The following is a 21331-nucleotide window of genomic DNA, read 5'->3' on the forward strand; positions in this document are numbered from 1 at the left end:
CGACTCACAGCAGCCCAGCTCCAGGTTGAGCTGTTGTTCAGCATCTTAGCTGTAGAGGGCAGTGTCACTGGCCCTCATATGTAGGATCCAAACCAGGGCTCTCTGGCGTCCCAAGCCAGTTCTTAACCATCGCGCCACTCAGCCGGCCCCAGGACTATGTCTTTTTAGGGAGCTCTCAGGTGATCCTCATGTGCAGGTTGAGAACCAATGGTGTTTAGGTAAATGGTAGCTCTTATCAGAGTGAGGGGAATGGAGAGGGTTTTAGAGAGCGGGTCTTGAGGGATGTGGTTGAGTTTTCTCAGCAAAATGTGGGGAAGGGCTCTCCAGGTGGGAGGAAGGGCACGTGCAAACCCACAGGGAACACAAGTGTATGAAACCCAGTTATGTGTAAGCATGAGCCAAGGCAAGGGGGAGGAGGGGGGCGGGAGGATGGTAGGCAGAGAGAGGGGAGGAGATGGGTCAGGACCACCGTGTGACAGGATTAGAAATTGTGCTAAGGAGCAAAGACTTTATCCCACAGACGGAGAGAGAGCCTGAATTTCACGCAAGGCAGACCAGAATTTCATCTCTAGAGGGTCTGTGCTGCAAAGCTCGTCTTTCTGATTTTGACGGATTGAAGGAAATGAGCATAAGCAAGGAGAGGAAGCTCTCAATCTATATTTCATTTGTCCAGAAGCGTCACCGCCACGCTTTTGGTGAGAAAAAGAGAATGGATTGTTGAAAATTGAATGCGCCGTGAAGTGGCTGCTGTTTCACTGACTTCCTCATTTTGGAAGAAAAAGGAGGAAAAAGGAGTGTTTTCACAGCACAGGAAATGGAGGCAGCATTGGGGGGAACGCAGCCTCTGCGCCTGGCCGTGCTGTGTGCAGCAGGCAGCCAGCGGCAGGCAGAGGGGCCCTGATGAGCCGGTGACGCCGCCTGGGGACGCAGTGTGTGGTGGCTGCACAGGGTGTGTGTGGGGGGGGATGAGATGCACCAGGTACAGGCTTCCCCGCACGGCATCTTCCACAGAAATAAGGAACTGCTTGCTGCCCCCCAGGTCCCCTGGCTTTCCGGAATGCTCCACGCCTCTTTTCGAATGCTCTGAAGAAACGCAGACCTCTGTAAAAATTCGATTGGGAGGAGATAGTCGTCTGTTATCATGATTTCTTGATGATCGGGAGGACTGCCACGATAGTGCTTTTGAGGCAGGAAAGCCTCTTATTAATCACAGTGCCTGACGTGCCCTAGACTCCGGGTGTGAGATGAGCCCCTGTGAGCCGCAGTCTTGATTGGCGGCCCTGGGGACACTGTTGAGATTTCCAGCCCTCTTTATTGTATGCTGAGAGAGTCCGTTGCAGCTAGGCATGGCAGAGACTAGAAAGCACCGTCATTAGCTGGAAAGAAGCACTGGCTGAGTAAGCCAGCTCCCTCTGGGTCCAACACAGAGCTTGGAAATGAGCCACCGCACCGGCAGCGCGAGCCCTGGCTCGCCCTGTGCCTTTGGGAGGTGACCTCACGTTCCTTACCGCATTTTATCTTCATAGCGACCCTCAGGCAAAAGCACTGTTAGCATCCCCATCTTAAAGGTGGGGAAACTGAGGCTCAGCGTTCTCCTTCCTCGGAGAAGGTCGTGAGCTAATAAGCACCTAAGTCAGCATAAGAAGCACGGTCTAGCTGACTAAATCCAGGTTTGGGTACTGACTGCGCTTTATGCCAACCAGCTGGACGGGACCCGAGGAAAAAGCTTGCACCTTTGGGGGATGTTTTAGTAACAACTTTTTTTAAAAACTATGAAGTATAGCAGGTATACAAAACAGTGTACAAATACATTCTTCTTCAGGTTAAAGAAGAAGAATAAAACGCATGTCTGCATTTTATCTATCCAGATTGCAATCCAGAAAATGTTCAGGAGCTTAGAAACCCCTGGCACCCTTCCCTAACTCCATCTCCCATCCTTCCCCACGACATACCAATGCCTATTTTTAAGGAGGACGTTATTTAGTTCTGCCTGGTTCTGAACATCATACCATGGGCACATCCGATGTGTATTCTTCCTCGGCTTGCTCCTCGCCTCGGTGTGATGTGACCACGAGTCATTCCTGCTGATGTACCTGCCCGTAGTTCTCCGGCTTCTTTTTCATGGCTGCATACTATTCCACCATGGGACTCTCGGTAACTTATCCACTCACTCTACGCTTGATTTGCATTGATTCTAGTGGTCTTTTGTTTGTTTCGCAAATAATCCTAGGTCATTAGACATGCACGTACTCAACTTCTCTAAATGATGCCAAGTTGTTTTCCAGTGTCCGCGCCAGTTGACACTTCCACCAGGAGGGGGTGCGAGTTCCACTTGCTCCACATGCTCACAACACTTGGTTTTACCTGCTTTTCAAATTTTTCTGTCACTGTAGCAGGTGTGAAATAACAAGGCGTGGTTTGTTTGCATTTCCCTGATCACTAATACAGCTGACCACCTGTTCAGGTGTATAGACATTTTTGGTTCCTTTTCTGTGAACTTCCTGTTTCTGTCTTTTGCCTGTTTTGGTCCCCCCCCCTTCGCCCTCCCCCCCCATTGGCTTGCTTGACTTTGTAAGTATAGGAGCTGTAACTCACCTTTTAAAAACTATGGAACAGGGGCCGGCCGAGTGGCGCGTTGGTTAAGAGCTGGCCTGGGACGCCAGAGGGCCCTGGTGCGGATCCCACATATGAGGGCCAGTGACACTGCCCTCTACAAAAACAAAAAAAACCCCAAAAAAACTATGGAATAGAAGGTCTTAATCTTACTATACTCAAATTTGTCCATTATTCCCCCTATGGCTTGAGCTTGGGGAGTCTTAAGAAATGTTTTCCGTTTTCTTCTGAAAGTGTCGCCGTTTTTCTTTACGTTCATGTTTTTAATCCAGCCGGAATTAATTTTTATGTATGAATTTAGATAATCATTGTTTCAATGCTGTTCTTTGAAAAGTCCATTTCCCTCAGCTGATTCGCAAGGCCAGCTCAATAATAAATCAAGTTTCCATAAATGTATGAGTCCGTTTGTCAGCTCTCTGTTGTATTCCCTTGTTCATTGCCTTAATTACTAGAGCCTATTGTCCTAGTAACTACTAGAGCCTAATTACTAGAGTTTTCTGACAAACATCCTTGATATGTGGTAAGATAGATCTTTCCACCTTTTTCTGCTTCAGAAATGTCAAGGCTGTTTAGTTTTTATATCAATTTTTATAGTCAGCTTGTCATGTTTCACACATACACAAAAACCTATTTGGATTTTGATTAGCATTGATTCCATTTACAGATTAATTTGGGGGAGAAAAAACATATTTACAACCCTGAACATGAATATTTTCCCATTTATATGAAGTTTTCTTTATTGTCCTTTAATAATATTTCATAATTTTCTCTGTAAAGCTCTAGTACGTCTTTTGTTAGTTTGTTGTTGGCTTTGCAATATTTTTGGATGCTATTATAAATGGTTTCATTTTAAAATTTTCATTTTTTAGATTCTTATTGATAGAGTATAGACATGTAATTAATTTTTATCTGTTTAATTTGTATCCAGTACCTAGGGTCCCATTAATTCTAATGATTTTATCTTTAGACGCTGTTAGGTGGACAGTCATATCAGCTGCAAATAATGATAAAATTTTCCTTCCTTCTGATCCCTTTCCTCTTGTTTTTCTACCCATATTGCACGAGTAGGACCTCCACTGCAGAGGTGGCATCTTGATTTTGCTCTAGGAAGATATCATTTTGTCAATATCATTTATTGGGCTAAGGAAGTTCCCCTTTGGTATTAATTTTCTATTACCCCATAACAAATCACCACACCTTTAGTGGCTCAAAACAACACACATCTATTCTCTCAATTTCCACAGGTCAGGAGTGTGGGCAGAGCCGCGTCACGTGCTCAGCCTCACAAGGATGCGATCATCATGTAGGCCAGGCTGTGGTCTCATGGGGGGGGCTCAACTGGGGAAGGCTCTATGCTCCAAGCTCATTCAGGTGGGTTGATGGAATCCACTTCCTTGCAGCTCTATGACTGAGAGCCCCGGCTACTTATTGGCTACTGGCTGCCCTCAGCTCCTAGAGGCCGCCCCCAGCTCCCTACCACATGACTCCAAGGGCAGTTCACAACATGTCTGCTTGATTCTTCAAAGTCAGCCGGACACTCTCTCCAGCTCACCAACATAGAGTCTTCTATAACAAAACCTAATGATGGGAATGACATCCCATCACCTTCGCCATATTCTCTTGGCTGGAAGCAAGTTGCAGGTCCCGCCCACACTCCAGGGAGAGGAGTATCCAAACGGTGATTGCACCCCACCTTCTATGCTTACTTTGCTCAGTGTTTTTTTTAACTAATCAATGTTGCATTTAATTAATCTTTTTAAAAATCTATTATTAAATGATTTTCTCCTTTGATCTGTTCATTCAGTGAATTTCATGACTTCTCTAATACTAGATAAATGTATTTTGGGGGATAAATCTAATTTGATTATGATGCCTCTCCCCCCCTCATCTATTTCTAGATTTGGTTTGATAATAGTATGTTTAGGAGGTTTGCATCTACAGTCATAAATACAACTGGTCTATAATTTTCCTTTCTTGTACTGTCCTTATCAGGTTGAGATATCAATACTATGCTAGCCTCACAAAATGAGTTGGGGAGTGGCCTTCTTTCTTTTTTTTTATTCTTTGGGGAATAAAAATTAGAATGATTTTGCTCTTCGAATATTTGGTAGAATTTGCTGGTAAAATAATCTGGGCTAGGTGTTTTCTTTGTGGAAAAATGTTTACTTATTTATTTGTTAATAATTTTGTGACTGTTCTATATTTTTCTTTTTATTTGAGTCAGTTTTGGTACGTAATCTTTTTCTAGGAATCTGTCTTTTTCATTTATTTCCTAATATTCTCCTATTTTTTTTTCTCAGTGATCATAGCATCATTCCTAATGTTATTTTGTATTTTCTCTCTCTCTCTTTTCCTGTCTCTTATTGTTCAATCCTGCTAGAAGTTTTTCAATTATTTTAATGTTTTCAGAGGATCAACTTTTGGCTTTTTATAAAACCTAATCTAGTGTATGTTTCTTTTTTATTTAATTAATTTCTGTTTGTCTCCATTTGTCTATTCTGCATTCTTTAAAATTGCATTCAAATCATTTTGAGATGTATTTCATTAAAATTCTATTTCATATTTAAAAAAATTTCCATTATGATTTATTCTTTGATTCATGAATTATTTATAAGTATGTTTCTTAATTTCTAAAATATCTAATATTTTGTTAAAAAAAATTTTTTTTTTTACTGATTTTTAGTATATATTGCATGGTAGTCAGAATGTTGTTTATGTGGTACCAGTGCTTTAAAATTTGTTGAACTGGCTTTATGTATGGCCCATTAAGTGATCAATTTTCATTAATGTTCTGTGTAGTTGGAAAAAGTCTGTACTATATATAGATTTTTGTGATTATTAATTATGCCATTCAAATTTTCTGTCTTTTCGTATTTCTTTTTGTCTGTTTGATCTTAATCAGAGGGATGTGTTAAAATGTCCTACTATGATTGTGGTTTTGTCTTTGTTTTGCTGTAGTTTCATAAATGTTTTATGTATTTTGAGGCCAAGTGATTAAATGTATTATGTAAATTTAGAATTGTTATATTTTCTTGGTGAACTCAGTGTTTTTTATATTAAAATCTATTTTCCCCCTGATATTTATGTAGCTACACACACTTTCTTTTGGTTAGAATATACTTGGTGTATCTTTTTAAAATTTGCACTTCCCATTTTTCTTTATCTTCGTTTTAGCTGTGTCTCTTCTAGTTAGCACTTATTTGGCTAATTTAAAACAGTCCGACAATTCTTTTATTTTGCCTAGAGCATTTAGTCCATTATTTTCATTGTGATTGCAAAAATATTTTGATATATTGATTCTATTATTTTGTCCTTTTAATTTTTCCACATTTTTTGTTTTCTTTCTCCTTTGGAAATGATTTTTTTTCCTCTCAGTTTTTCAACTTCTACTAGTTTGGAAGTTATAGACTGTATTTCAATTATGTTATTGATGACTTCATAATTGTAATTATCAAACTCTGAAGTTCTCCATACTCACCGTCCTTCCAAACCTTCCCAAATCACTTATTCCATTCACCACCCCCACCTGGCTGATAGATCATTGCATCTTCAGCCTCTTGTAAAAACCATTTGGTTCACTTAACAGAATCTCATTCTGTGGTTCTTTACTTCCTCCATCACCCGTCTACCTTGGAGATCAAGATGCACGTGAGAGTCAGTGTTGACACTCCCAATTTTCTTGTCATCCTATCTGATTTTTGTGTTTTAAACTTTTCAGTGTCAGAACTGTTTGATAGTTTTCATTCTGGCTACTCCGCTGGGAAACCAGGTATGTGTACAGAGGTTTGGTTCTTCTCCATCAGGACTGCTTATGTTGGGTGTGGCGGAAAATGCACCTCCAAAATGGCTTCACCATAAAGCGAAGTTAGTGGCTCAGGTAATTAGAAGATTCAGTGGCCCCGAGGTTGTCACCAAGGTCCCTATTTCTCACCTCTGTTTTCTGTCTTGGCTTCACCCTCATGGTCAGCATGGTAACCCCCGTCAAACCCTACCACCCTCTCCCCTCATGAAACAAAACGGTCACCTCGGTTCCTGACAAAATCCTTACTTTACACCACACCTTCCTGGGGAAGACGGTCTTTTCTGGTAGCTGCTACCCAAGCCCTGGGCTCTGGGATTCCTGTGCTCGTGTGTAGCCTGATTTGGACCAGGTGCATACCATTTGGCCAGGGCGATGAGGTGCTCTAATTGGCTTAAGGCTGCCCCAGCATGGGTTTGCAAGTAGGATTAATCCCACCCAAATGCAGAGTGGAGATGGGGGCAGGGTGAATTCACCAAATTTAAATCCACGTGCTGTTGGCTGGGGTATTGAGGAAACGGGTGCTGCAGATGGAATGAGTCAGTGTCCTCGGCAGCTTTCTCTCATCATATTCCCAAAGCGAGAACCGAGGATGTCAGCTCCTCTTATGGGTGTTCAGGCAATGCCAGGTGGTCATTTTCTCCTTGGAACCCACACTAAACAGGGTCCTAGGTTCCCACATTTGTGAGTCAAGTAAACATTGCCTTGTCATGCTTAGAAAAAAGAAAAAAAATTCTCTAGGAAACCCTACGTATAAATCCGTTAGGATTCCTGAAGTCTGGAGTTCAGGCTGAGCTATGTATCTACCTTCTCATTGCCAGAGGTGGGAGGTGAGGAGGGTGTTGGAAGAAAGGGCAATTGAATCACGGTGCTTAGGAGCTCCCAGCACACCTGACACTTCCCGGGATGAGTGAGTGGGGTGTGGGTGCCCCGCGGCTGTACGTATTCTCTCTTGAGAAATGCTTGATTGCTTTAAGTGATACCCCACTGCTGGAAGTAGGAGGCAGAACCGATTTGGAAAGCAGCTCTACTTAAGAGGAGATTGCCCGTAGGCAGCGCTAACAGACTGCATTTGTTTCCCTCCTTTGGGTTTCCAGGGGACAGGACTGCATTGTAAGAGAGGCTATCAAGGGGGACTCATCCCCTCAAAAAATATAAAGTGAAAATTTCAAATTCATGCTACAAAAAAAAGAGATGAAGCTAATTTTGGCTAATCGTCATGTGTTATTTGCAGTAGTGATTGAAATAAAGATTAATAACCTTGACCACCATTAGCATAATCCACTCTGATACCGGGTATAAAATTGCATCATTTTAATAATCTAATTTAATGTTCCCTAACCAGTGGGGTTTTTTTTGTAGATTTGCAAGTATTAGCTCTCAAATCTTGAAACTAAAGGCAGATACATTTGAAAATGATCCACGCCCCTGGAATATAAAATACACAATGAATTCATTGAACGGGTCACAATATGCATCTTTGTTTTCAGTGAGAAATTGATAATGTGGGGGGGGGGGTGTGAGAGAGAACATGTGCGTATGTGGGAAGCAGGGCCTTCTATTCTCTAACATTTGCAAAATCGATAACGAATTGTGGAGATGAATCTCGGAGGAACACAAGGCCCTGGGCCTTGGCTTTCCACACCAGCACACAAGGATTCTCAGCACGGTGTGGCAACGCCCCAGTCCAGCTTCTGCCCTAATTCCCTGTCTGATTTTGGGGAAATCACTTTTCTTGGCATCCCATTTCCTGTGTGGAAGGAAGGTAAGAGACATGACTTAGGGACAGGCCTTTTCCCGGAAGCCCGGGGAATCTTCCAGTCCCTTGGGTGGCTGTAATTCTGTCTGACCTGCAGGGGGCAGCCTTACTCAGAGGGTGGGGAATGCAGTGGACTTGTCCAATTCAGCAAACAGAGCCCACCTTTGAGTTCTAAAGTCCTGTTTTTCCAGCTTTCCCAGCTAAGCAGAATGTAGTAATGGGTCAAGTTCTCTTTAATATAGAAGACATGGTATTTAATGGTTAAATATAGTTAGGAAAAGGTTGGTGCGTGTAGCCTGGCAGGCTACCTTAACTGTTTTTGTGTTAGGTGCAGTGAGACACCTGCTCGCAAGGGTATTTTTAATCTTAACCTTTTTTTGCCTAATGAAAAGTGTCTGGAGAGCCCTCCCCCATCCTTGCCCAGAGCAGAGGCCAAAGAAAGACGTTAAGCCCAGACAGACCCTGTGCCAGGGGAAAACAGGAAGCTGCAGCGGCGAGGCAGAGGAATACTGAGTGAATAAATAACCTGGCAGCATCGTTTGCCAATATGTGTGGTGCCTGAATGCAAATGAGCGCAGGCTCATGGGTGCAGAACTGAAAAGAAACGAGGGCATAGCACTTCAACCAAACCACCATCTTTCTAAAGAGCTTGTCTCCCATACTTCCTTCTCCATCACTCCTTGCCCACTCAGGGGAAGGGCCCTGAGTTGACTCAGGAGATGGGCCCTGGGGAGAGTAGAGGTTTTGGGGAGCACTGACCTCAGCAAGGTCTGGATCAGTGCTCAATTTTTGGGTGCCCCTTAGAACCCACCGGGGCGAGGGGCGCGGCTTCAGGAAAGTGCCCAGATGCCACTCAGGCTGCCTTCTAACCTCCAGGGGTTGGGGACACTGGCTTGGGCGTTTTCAAAACCTTCTAGTGTGATTCTAGTGTGAAGGAAAGACGGAGCACCTTTGCTCCAATAAATGGAATGATTAGTATTTAACTGCCTGATCCTTTATTTGCACATAGCTGCAAGCTTGCCTTATCACACGCCGTGTGTCTATATATTCTCGTTGATGCACAGCCGCTCACCTTACAAACGGTTCTCACTTTCTTTCCAGGTTGTTAAAACTGGGGTGGGTGCTAAACACACTCGTGTGTCTGCGTGTTGGCACTGCCATCAGCACCAGGGTAATCCTGGCCTTGCTCAAAGAGGTGACTTTCCCCTGGGGCCTCAATTTCCAGTCTAAATTAAGATTTCCTCCTTAAGAAAAACTCCTGTTTTCACAACTGCAGACATAGGGAAGGAAAAAAGATCAAATTAAAGGAAACCAGCCGCTTGCATTTTTAGCTTTTGGTTAGAGTCAGTTCCCTTCTTGTTTTTATTTAATGCCATCATATCGTATCAGCATTTGCTAGAACATGTTTAAAATGCCCTTTCTCTTCAGCCGCAATTCTAGAGGAAGTGGCGAAGGCCGCAGGCTCAGCCCGCCCTCGAGGGCACACTCCCACCCTTAGCACAGAGAAGCTGCCACCCAGACCTCCAAACCTGCAGGCCAGCCCACCACCCACATCCCAAACACCCCAAACCTGGGGCCCGACCACACGTGGTCAACACACATTCTCGGTCTTATTCAAAGGTGGCCAGCAATAGAGTTTGAGCCACCTCGGACTCCCAAAAGGCACGGAGAAATCCTAGGCTGGTTTTTCAGTTTAACTCCTGACTGAGGCGAGTCACTCACTGCTGGGTTTTCTCCAGCTCAATTTTCCTGTTTGAATAATGGGAATGATATTGTCACCCCCATCGCCCCCTTCCCAGGGTGACAACTAACTTACTGGTAGCTGAGGTCCCTGGATGAAAGGTATTGTTTGTTAGTACAAAGTGTTATTATTGAGTGATGACTGAGTTGGTGAGTGTACCCATTCATAAGGAACTTTTGGAAGAGAGCTCGGAGGAATGGACAGCAGCAGAAATGTAACTAGATATATTTTTGAAAATATTTTTTTCAGGTCTTGCTAATTTAGAACAAGTCCCAAAATAGTAGCTACTGTTTCCGAAAGCACCTAAGTTACATTATTCTTCACATTATTTTTTTTTTGTCTACAGCTACAGGCAAATTCTTGGGGAAAGGTGAGGGCCTGGGGTTTTCAGTTTGGGGAACTGGGTGTCCCTTCCCCTGGCTCCAGCCCTTCTTGGTCCTGAACATGGCTGCTGCTGTGGGGACAGCTGGAGGGACCTGGCGTCCTTTAGGTCCCCTCTGACAGTGTGCAGTGTCTCTTCTGATTGACACCGTGAACTCCGGAGCACTACCCCTCTGGCCCGGCCCTGGCTGTCGTGTGGGTGTCACCACTTGGGCAGGGAGCCTGAGAGGAGTGACAGTTGGTTTAAAGAGGCAACATGCCTCTTTGAGCTCACAAGCAGAGTGCCGTGAACTTGGCAACTGTTCTTGGAGCCGTGGGGGCTGCTAGCCAGAGAGGTTGGTCCCTTACGAGCTGCAGGGGAGAAAGAGAAGCCCTTTGGCTAAGGTAGAGAGGGCGATTGATAACAGCAGGTGATGGGATTATTGTAGACAGTTCCCTAGGCCCCCCAGCCAGCCTTCTGAGACAGGTTTCCGTCTGGTTCAGGGAAGAGGACTTCCCACCTTTCCTTCTGTGTGGTTAGGGCGGATCTAAGCCCTATCCCCTTGAATTCAGCCTGCCTCTTGCCACCAAAACCAAGCACGGCGTGTAAAGGCCAGGCCCTGCGTCATGTATGAAGAGAACTGGTCACTAGATTGGCTGAACCAGATCTCTGCTGTTGCATTATGGGGGCCACAAAAATGGATTATAATGGAATTAGCAAATCACTGTCCCCACTCCCGCCGAGGGAAAGCCAAGTTGCTGAAACAGAAAAATGTTTTCCAAAGGAAAAAAAAGCAGTTTCCTCTTTGGTGACCTGAGAAAGTGTACCACAACTCAAAAAAAAAAAGAAAAAGTGTCTCACCATTCAAAACCTTCAGGCACTTGACTTTTTTTTTTTTTTAATATCCTTTACCTTTTTAATAAAAAGTAAAAAACAAACAAAAAAATAACATCAATGTCCTGAATAGAACCTCTCTATGTAAAGGTCTCACTAAACAAATAAACATAGGACCAGACGAGAGAAATGGAGCTGCAGATAGCAATATAATATACTATGAAGCGTTTATATATGTATGTATATATTATATATGAATGTGCAGGTATGTGTGTGCACCTATGTATAAATATGTAAATATTTGCCTACATACGTCACACACACACATATATTTATACTGACCTCTTTAGATTGAAGTCCAAGGCACTTTTTACAATGAACAGGTTAAAGCCATTAATTTAGGACATAACTGTTTCTGGGTACATATCGATTTATGGCATCAGTATCACAGTTCACATCTTTTCCTTGCCCGCCTCGGAGTGTCTCCGGTTGGTGTAACGAATAAGAGTATCGGTGTTAAGACGAGGTTATGGATGTTTCTAGATGGTTGAGCGCACTCTTCTGCTATTTTCCTCTAGGGAGGAGCGTTCCCACCCGTGGGATGCTGAGTTTCCCACGGAAGGGGCGCTATTTCTATACTATGCTGAGCAGACAGACATCCAGGTGGCTTTCTGAGGGACCTGCCCTGAGGGGCCACCTGATAGGCTGATGGCCCTGCCAGCACTGACTGAAATGAGAAACCTAAGGAGCTTTGAGGTGCTTCAAGGCTATAAAGGGAGCGTTTTAAAAAAATCAGACTGGAGAAAAGATTCGAGTGGCATTTTCAGGTGCATTTGTTTTTACCCTTATGATCACTCGGGACCTTTACTTCATCCAATAATGCTGCAAATGAGGGTCCAGGAAGAAAAGGCTTAATTGTCTGATTATTAATGATGTCGGTTACCACTTAGCAGTGTGGTGAGGCCAGTGTTTCTCAATATTTAACGTGTATACAGGTCACCGGGGGATCTTGTTAAAAGGCCGAATTTGATTATGTAGGTCAGGTGTGGGGCCTGAGATTCTGCCTTTCTAACAATTTCCCAGGTGACGCTAATGCTGTTTGGTCTGTGGACCACACTTTGAGTAGCAAGGGTTAGCGTGTAGCCATAAGCCCGAATGATTGTCAAGATGTCTGCTTTCCCCACATCAGGAATTTGTACTGGTTTCCTTGATCTAGATTAAGTAAAGACTTGGGGGGGGGCGGGGAGGGAATCAGAATATATTCACTCTATAAAAGTCTTAGCCTGAGAAGTGCTAGAAGGGAAAGCAAAGAAGACAGCTTTGTATTTAGTCGCAAGAAAATATAAAGAGACAAATCAATTACCACCAGCACGTTCATCCGTCAATTATCAAATTGAGAAGAAGCTGGTTTCCATCACCCCGTGAAGGAGCAGCCTGCAAAGCACAGGTGCCCCGGGGTTCTGATGGCTTGGCTGGAGCTCAGCCTAACACCTAATGACTTGTAACTGAGGAGCCGTGCAGACACGGAGACAGTCCAGCTCCAAGAGGATGAATGGGTGTGAGAGTTCCGTGTCAGCGGCCATGCAGGCCACACGGAGCCGGGCAGTGAGGTATTTGTCCTTCGGACGGACGGCATGGATGACAAATCTCATCCAAGCCCAAGCCTTATCTACATTTAAGCTCAACTACAGGAGAGTTTGAGGAGGTTCCAGCTTTGTTCCCAGGAGCAAAGCTGTTGTTTGGCACTCTCAGTTACCTGTGTGGGTTTTCAGTCTGTGACGGGGAGAGACGCGCTTGCTCAGGGAAGCCTACCTTGATGCTACTTGGTGGCACCTGTAGGATACTGTCCCCAGTACAAGTCAGGGTCCTCCGCGGGGGCAGGCCCATTGCTTCTAGAAAGCCTGTTCCGTAACCAACACATCCTGTTTTTATCTAGTTCCTCGGTCACTCAGAGGAGGGAAGTGAGAAATTCGACTTGTACGTCTTAACTGCTGCATCAGAGGAGGAGGGCGATGGACGTCATAGTTGCTTAAGTAAATTGTCCACAATTTTGCCAAGAAAGGAAAACACCTGCCTGAACTCTGTCTTTCCTCCTAGCTAGAGTAAACTAGCAGAAAAAGGAAGCCTGGCTCCCTGTGGGGTCATCCTGTGCACATCCTGCCCTCCCCTCCCCCACCCCCTTAGGAGCTGTGCTCCGCCTTACTGCCTTGTCGGGGACAAACTTGTGGAGACCTCACTCGCTCCAGGGTCCAGCCAACTCAGACAGGGACGTCCACACCCTGGGTTCTCACCAGGCCTGGGGCAGGTGGACTTCCAATACAGGTTTTACTCTGACATAGAAACACATAGGCCTAGATTTGGGAGTCTTCCGTGTCACAGCAGAACGAGACTCTTCCTTGAGCCCAATTCTGACGTTGCCAAAGGGAAAAGCTGGTTGGCTTAGTTTGAGACATACGATTTATGTAACGGGGCCTTTGAATTTGTATAGAAAGAGCCTGTACTTTTATTGAACCGGCTTTGCACAGCTCCTAAAGGAGTGATGGCTTTTAAAAATCTCTTCTGGAATGGCTTGATAGAATTTAGGGCAGAACTGTTCTCTTCTAAGCTTGGAATAATGCTCTTCTGTCTCTAAGAGTCAGGTCTTGGAGAATTAGAATATGGCAGTTCTGTCGGCTGAGGACCCTCAGTCTAGGGGTCAGGCAGTCGCTAGCACTGATGTGTACTCAGAAACAGTCATGGAGAGAGCAGGCTGACACTGGACCTGCTAAAGACTAGTTGGATACAAAATGTTAATTGAAAGTAGTTACAATATATTTTGTAATATAGCAATATATTTCATATTTAAAATAAACTGTTATGCTTTCTCCTATCATTAAAAAGTAGCAAGCAGTACAGAGGCAAGATGCAAATTCGTGTTGAAGCTCATCTGATTCTGAATATAAACACGTCAGTTTCTGAGTTTGCCATGAAAGCGTTTCCTCCATCGACATCCTGTCACTCTCTTTCGGTGTTCGCTTGTGGTCAGCGCAGAATGAGAAGCTGGGACCAAAACTGAGTCGCTGTGCCCTTAAAACATGTGTCTGATGAAGGTGGACCGGTCCTGGTTGAGATTCAAAAACTGCAACAATGTGACACAGTTAGAGGATGTCCTTTATTTCCTGTTCTTCTGAGAATCTGGATATTGGCTGTTCCAATCAGATTCCTATTTGATTTGTCACTGATTTAAAAAAAATTTTTTGGCTATAAATTCAGCATCTCTTTGGGATCCTAACTTCAGGTTGGTGTTGAATTTTGTGCTTTTCCTCCACCAGCTTGGTCGGTCACCACGTCTCTCGTTTATTTCCGCACATGGTCCCAGCCATGGTCCCGGCGTAAGATGACAGCTTCCAGAATGCATTTCTCAGGTGTGTAAACAAGTGTCGCAGGGCACTTGGCACCTAGATTGGAGGTCATACGTTGAAGATTTAACAATGGTTTTGTTCAGAGGGAACTCCAGTTCAGGTTGGGGGGAGAAGGGGTGCTTCCAGTAATGGTGTAAGAAAAAAAGATCACAGTTATATTTTTCTCAATCTGTATATATGTATATGCCATTGCACTGAGTACTTTCTACTAAGCTTCGGTCTAGGTCAGTAAAAAAAAAATCTACATATTACTTGTCTGGGAGGCATTTGCGTTAATTTCTATTCATGCAGCCTGGTACAAGCTTCGGGATGAAGGCCACTCACCTATGTCTACAGTGGAGGCAGTTAACACTGCTTTCCCCATAGCACACCTTTTCAGTGGTATCGGTGGTCCCCACAGGGTTACTTTGGCGGCAGTAGGGAAGAAAGGGTCCCTATCTAGGGTATCCTCCAGCTGTCTAACTATAGAGGGGAGAAGGAGGGAGGGGCGGTCCGGGTCTACCAGGAAACCACCGGGTAGCTGTCTAAGGTACTGAAACCGATCACGGCAGCGTCCACAAGGACCCCAAAATCACCACTAATCAATCCTAAGCACATGGGACGTAGGGTGGCTGTAGAGAACTGGGGACATGGTTTAGGATTGAAAAGCAGTAACGTAAAGAGAGGAGTAGCCCACTGGTAGCGCAATGAGCATGCTGTCAGCTGTGGTGCTGTGATGGCAGTTGCAGTGTTGTTCTGGGATGGAACACTGATTCTCAGTTTGGGGTGCTCTGAAGAGGAGAGAGGTCCTGGAACGAGGTGCTCATTCCGTCTTTCTCCCTGCTCACCTCAGTACCTGGTTGATATATAACAATTACTTTTTGGTAACTACGGATTTGCATCCAGCTGCCACGCCAAAGTGTGGGCTAGTCATAGCCGGTCTGGGTTGCCGTTGATGACAACAGTGATTCCATTTTTCTAAACCTATTGAATACTTTGTACTTAAGAATATTAACTGTTATCTTCATCTTAAGTACAGGTAAACTGAGGTATGAGGTGGTTATACTAATTGGCCAAAGATGGGGGTGGTGGGGGGGTCCAGTGTTACAGTTTTATTTATTCTGATTCTGAATCTCTAGCTTTTGTCTTTTCCACAATTACTGATTCGCAAGGAAATTACTGAAAATCTAAGGGAGGAATCCTCAAATATACTCACATCATTATTTCCTCCTCACTGTTCCTTCGTGTCCTTAAATAAGTGACAATGGCTTGCACTCACTCAGCACTTTAGGATTTACTGGGACATGCATTTTTCCGCAGCTCCTAAGTTACGAGATTATTGTTCCACCACTGGTCCCTGCTAAGGTCAGATGGTAGTGGTGACTCGGGGCCTTTCCCCTCTTGTTCTTTTGGGTTCTATTAAGCATTTCTAGAGACAATGAATTCGTGAAGTTACATATTATGAGGATGGCAAGAGCAGTCCATAGATACTTTATGACAACTTATTCACAATGATCACACATATGTGGCCTTCAAGCCAAGAGTGATTTTTTATTTGGACTTCAATCTAAGGAGGGGAGAGCCCCTAGTCTGGTATAATTTACCAACTGATGCTATGTCCTGAACTTCCACTGAAATCAGTGGTCTTAAAGTATCACAGTACATACCTGCCTTTACAGTACATGAGGCTATATGGCTTAAGCGATGAGGGGTGGCCCTGCATTGTTAATTCAACTGTCTAGACGTTTTGGGGGAACATTAGAGTACTTGACCTGTCACTATGTTATCGGAAAGGTTATCGCAGGGGCTCTGTCACTGGGTCAGCCTTCCAGGAGTGGGCAGAACTCAATCAGTTCAGGATTGAAATGAGGTGATTGTAATTCATAGTGTTTACACACAGCCAATTTCTTGGGTAGATAATCCAACCTCCTCCACCATCAAACCTGAAAGTAAGGAACAAGAAGGCATAGCACGAGAGTCCACCTGCCCCTCTCCCATCTGACTGTGATGCTGAGGCTGTCGGAGGGACAGCTGGGTGAGCCACACCCCAGGCAACCGAGACCTAGGTCATCAAAGGTTGATTGTACTTGCAGAACGGGTAACTTCCCATTACACAAAGCTGAATTCCTAGCACAGAGAAGCAGCCTTCCAGTTACCATTGCAGGATCAATATTCAACATGCAGATACGATCACTTTGGGGGAGAAAGATGAAGTCTTCTTTAGCCAAGGACAAAAGCATACATAGCTATTGCACTACCAATAAGTCAAGTCGAGCTGCAAATGCCCATGTGTTTCTAGGATGCCAGTGGCTACTGGACACGACTCCAGTCACTCCCTTTGCTAGTGTCGCTGGCTTGGTCTTTGGGGCTTTCCTAAGGGTACAGCATTAACGACGGGTTCAAGAATTATCCACAGACTGGGAGGGATCAGTGATAGTCTGTGCCCACTTTGGGGCAGGGGAGTGGCAGTGGAATATTTCATGTCATTTACTTGAAATGAAAAGGCAATCACGCTGTCACAGCAGAATGGAAAGTGCAAATAGGAATTCATAGCTGAGGGCCACGGGTTAAATGATCAGGATGGGCACACTCAGCCTGACCCGTCAGTGGTCTTCACTTTGTGAAATGGAACCGATGCCACAAAGATACTGCATGGTTATTTCATCTGTTTCTAGGTTCAGCCGGACTGTCATTGAAAACAGGAGCACCATTCTCGGGGCATAGAAAAGGAGAGGGACTTTTCAGCTGATCAATAGTTAAAAGAACCAGTTAAAAAAAAAAAAAGCCAACAGCAAGTGCAGCCTCTGTGGTATGCAAAACCACTAATGAAAATTTTCAAAGGAGTCGTCAAAACAAAGGTGAGGCCTTTAGAAGAACAGCACAGCAATAAAAAGAGATAAAAGAAGAAGTTTAGCAGGAGACCTGATCTCCTTGAAAGAATGGCCTTAGTTCTGGGGTTGTCTACGTTTTACCGATTCCTTCGTCCTTAGAAGACGAGGCTCAGGGCTGCAGAAGGAAAATCTTCACAGCTCAACATTGTCTTTGGAATGGTGGCATGTCCTGTGCAAAGGGAAGCCACCAGGGCACCCCTACACACATAGCACCCTGGTGCTCCACCCTCAACAGATGAAATACTCCATGCAGGGTCCTTTAACTCCCAGGAGCACAATTCAAAGAACTCAGAATGAGAAAGGGGTGACTAGCACAGTGGCTTTTACATCGTAAATGTTGGGTGTGGTTAGGTGATGGAGCAATGAGAAAAAGTTTGCAGCCACAGGCCCTCTGCCCTCAACGCCTGTTACTACCCTGGACCTTGATGGTTCTGATGTCTCTTGGAGTTTGAGATATATTAGAATAGTTTTTGCACCAAGATGAACACGGCATGGTAGGATCAGGCTGCCGACAAACCCGTGCCCTCTTTCCTGACGCGCAAGTTTCCCTAAGGCTGCCTTGATTCCCATCATCTGGCTGGTCAGGTAGAAGGGACCCCCTGGGCCACTCACCATCACTTCTCTTTCCAGCTCAGCAGCCCTCAGGTCAGGCACTTGACCCCTTTGCACTCCTAACATCTGGCCCTGGAAACCTGTGGCTGGATAAATCTAGCTGAGCCAATCCCCGGACAAGTTCTATTTGCTCAGGTGTCATTGAGTTGCACCTCTCTGTGCACCTGTGTGCACAGACCCTGTCCCCCTTCCCTCACTACACACACCTGGTCACGTGCTCCATTGGGTCTAAGAAGAAAACCCTGCAAAGCTGGTTTTTTTTTAGAAGGCTGCCTATCCTTCTCCAGGATGCCAACAATTTTAGCTTGGCATTCGTCTCAAACCAAGCGGGCACGGGGCACATCCAGGGCAAAACAACCTGCATTGTGGTTGAGGGACCTGTGCTTTCCGTGACACTCAGAATGCGGCCAACACTAGCTAACTCCCCAAACTGAAAGCACCCACGGCCTCAACACACAATTAAAGGGTGCCTACCGTGTGCAGGGTAAGGTACCAGCTCCCTTTTTAGTTGGGTCAAGTTCAAACAAGAAGAGACCTGGGTTGAATGTGTGTGTGTATGTGTGTGTGCACATGTGCACACTTGCAAACACACAGGGTTATATGGATATTAATATTGTATGAAAAATCTGGCTTTTTATTTTCTTGTCCCCCCTCTCCCCACTCCCAACCGGTCTAAATTGGGTTTTATGGTTGTATAAGGTATAGCAGGAAAGAATGTCTGTTTTGGCAAGTTGTGGGCAACTCTCTTTTCCTTTTGTCATCCAGGAGCTTCCTTAGACGAAAGGAAAAGAGAGAGGTGGGCTCCAGGCCCTGGGTGGTGAGAAGCCCACCCACCCGGGCCTGACACGCCCCTCCCCCAGTGGGACCCTCCCCCCCGGGCGGTTCACTGTTGGCTCTGTCAGTGCATCTGACCCCTCACCCACCATGTGAACACCTGAGATTGAGTGTGGACTTGTTCTCCACCAACTCCGCAGCCAGGCCCCGCCACAGGCGTCACTTCCTGTCATCTCTGCTTCCCGCTCCCAAGTAGAGGCACCTGAACAGAGATTAGATTTCTGGTTTCAAGGCATATCGAACCAAGCACGCCACGTGAGCACGAGTTGGTGAGTTAGCTCGGTCTCGCTTCTTCACGTTCCCTGATCTCCATGTTTCTTGATGGCAACGTGACCAGGAGAGAGTTGCTTTGCATCTTAAGACCTATGGGCGATGCTTCTGCAGTGGGGAGGTTTCTTTAGCAACTGCTTGAGCTTGTGTATGGGGTCGGGAAGGAGGTGGAGCTGACCCCGATCGGGCTGTCGGAGAGTGGGGTGCGGGTGTTGCCCATGGCCGTGCTGACGCCGCGGGCCTCGGCGATGGCGGACAGGAGCTGCTGCTGCTGCTGGCGTAGGGTGTCCACCAGCAGCAGAGGCAGGGAGTTCAGGCTGGCGCTGACGTGCTCCAGCTTAGACTCCAGGCCGCCGATCTGCTTCTCCAGGTCCTCGCTCCGATCGTTGAGTTCTGTGATTAAGTCATACATGACATTCTGCATCTGTGTGAAGAGGCAGAGGGACGAGAGACGGGGAGAGGACAGGTCACTATGGAGGGGTCTGCAGTGAGAAAGACGGAAAGCCCCTCCACGTGACAACAGGAGCAGCCTCCACACCGGCTGTGACTGATGTGGCCGAGGGAGGGGAGGCGGCTGACTTTTCTGGAGACGTGGAGACTTAGGGGGCACAGCGGCTTGAGGGTTTCTTTCCCCCCTCATGACAAGAGTAATGCATATTAGTTATAAAAAGATATCTGAGGGCCGGCTGAGTGGCTCAGGTGGTTAAGAGCTCTCTCAAAGGTTTGCGCTCTGAGCAACAGGGGTTCAATTCCTAGCCCGAGCTGAGCCGCCGCTGAGCTGCCAACAGGTGGCAGGATGGCTCAGCTAAAAAAAAAGAAGAGAGATATCTGAAAATAAGTATAATGGGAAACCAGCGGCACTTTTTCTTAAGCAGAGTGAGTCTCCTGTTCTTCCCACACCCGGCCTCTCAGCTTACACGGGGCTGGTCCCTGAGGTTATAGAGAAGGCACCGTGGTGGGGCGTGGACCATGCAACAGACTCCTAACTGCTGAGCCAGGGTTCAAGGGCAAGTGTACAGCTCACTAGCCAGCATGCCCTCCCTCAGGCCGCTTAACTTCTCGGGACCTTGGTTTCCTTATAAATTAGAAGTTAGTAACAACTACACACGCTTAGGAAGCTATGGTCCCTGTGCCCGTTTTCAATGCACAGTGTACAACCCGACTCAGTCCTGGGGCCTGGGCCTCAGTGAAAGCGAGCTGCCCCCCTGAGGGGACGCCCGGCCCGGCCAATGAAAAGGTACATCGCCTCAGCCTGAGACGTCCCCATGGGCCAGTCAACCTCCAGGACTCCCGTGCGTTCGGCCGAGGCCTTTGTCGATTGATCGGATCACAGCTCAAACTCTCCCTCTGCCCCTTCCTGCCTCCCTGACTTCCTGACAGGTGTCCCCAATAAACCTCCTGTGCTCTGTGCTGTCCCCCATGTGGCCCAGGGACCCACCCAATCACCAGTGCTGCCCCACAGATCTCATGTCTGAAAGCCTTGCCCTCTCAGTGATGCCTCTGTGGACACCTCGCTCAATACTGCACTGTCCCCACCCCCACTGCGAGCCGGCCAGCCCTGCCCGGCTTTTTCCTGTCTTCCCTACCGCCTTCTAACGCACCAGTTGAACTGCTGTTCCTTCTGCTTCTATCACTGTCTGTTGTCGTCAGCCAGAAGGAGAGCTCCTCCAGGGAGGGACGTCTGCCTGTTGGGCCCACTGATGTGTCCCAGGGGCCTAAAACAGCATCTGGCACATAGGAGATGCTCAACTAACATTTTCTGATGGACAAATATACATAAATAAAGCAAGGGGGTCTGGTGCAGACGAGTCACGCTAAGAGATGCTGGTAGAGCAAATGACTGCAGACAGTGCTGGCACAGGTCAACACCACCGCCCGCCATCCTCGGGCCAAGGTAGGAGGCTTACTGAGGGGGACGGACCTCTCGCACCACCGGTCATTTCCACAGGCCCAGAAGGTAGCTCAGTGTTTATCCCCAAGACCCGCATGGTGAAGGCACGCGGACTCCCTGGGGCCCAGCCAGGGCCTGGCTCTAGAGCAGGTGCTCAGTAAGCAGCCTTGTGAATGAACAGAAAAGAGGCCGTGAGGGCAGGAGAGCAAACCTGGGGCGTCTCCAGGGAACGGTGCATACAATAAAATTTAAAACGAATGAAATAAGCTTGACTTCAAGGGTTAAGTCCCAGCACCAGGTCAGAGAGGAGCTCATGGCAAGGCCGCCATTTTCCTCCCCACAGCGG

At 46.2% G+C, this 21331-nt stretch overlaps 1 protein-coding gene across 1 annotated transcript in view; it reads right to left on the reverse strand.

Moving 5' to 3' along the window:
- Positions 1-9343: 9343 nt before the first annotated feature.
- The window catches only part of KCNN3 (potassium calcium-activated channel subfamily N member 3), a 75909-nt gene continuing 63921 nt past the window's right edge, over positions 9344-21331 (reverse strand). The window contains exon 7 of the mRNA XM_019662673.1: positions 9344-19518. Coding sequence (XP_019518218.1) covers positions 19222-19518 — 297 coding nt within the window. The 3' untranslated portion in view covers positions 9344-19221. The remainder of the gene's footprint in view (positions 19519-21331) is intronic.

The sequence above is a fragment of the Hipposideros armiger genome, unplaced genomic scaffold (genome assembly GCF_001890085.2).
Source record: "Hipposideros armiger isolate ML-2016 unplaced genomic scaffold, ASM189008v1 scaffold_378, whole genome shotgun sequence".
Lineage (NCBI taxonomy): Eukaryota > Metazoa > Chordata > Mammalia > Chiroptera > Hipposideridae > Hipposideros > Hipposideros armiger.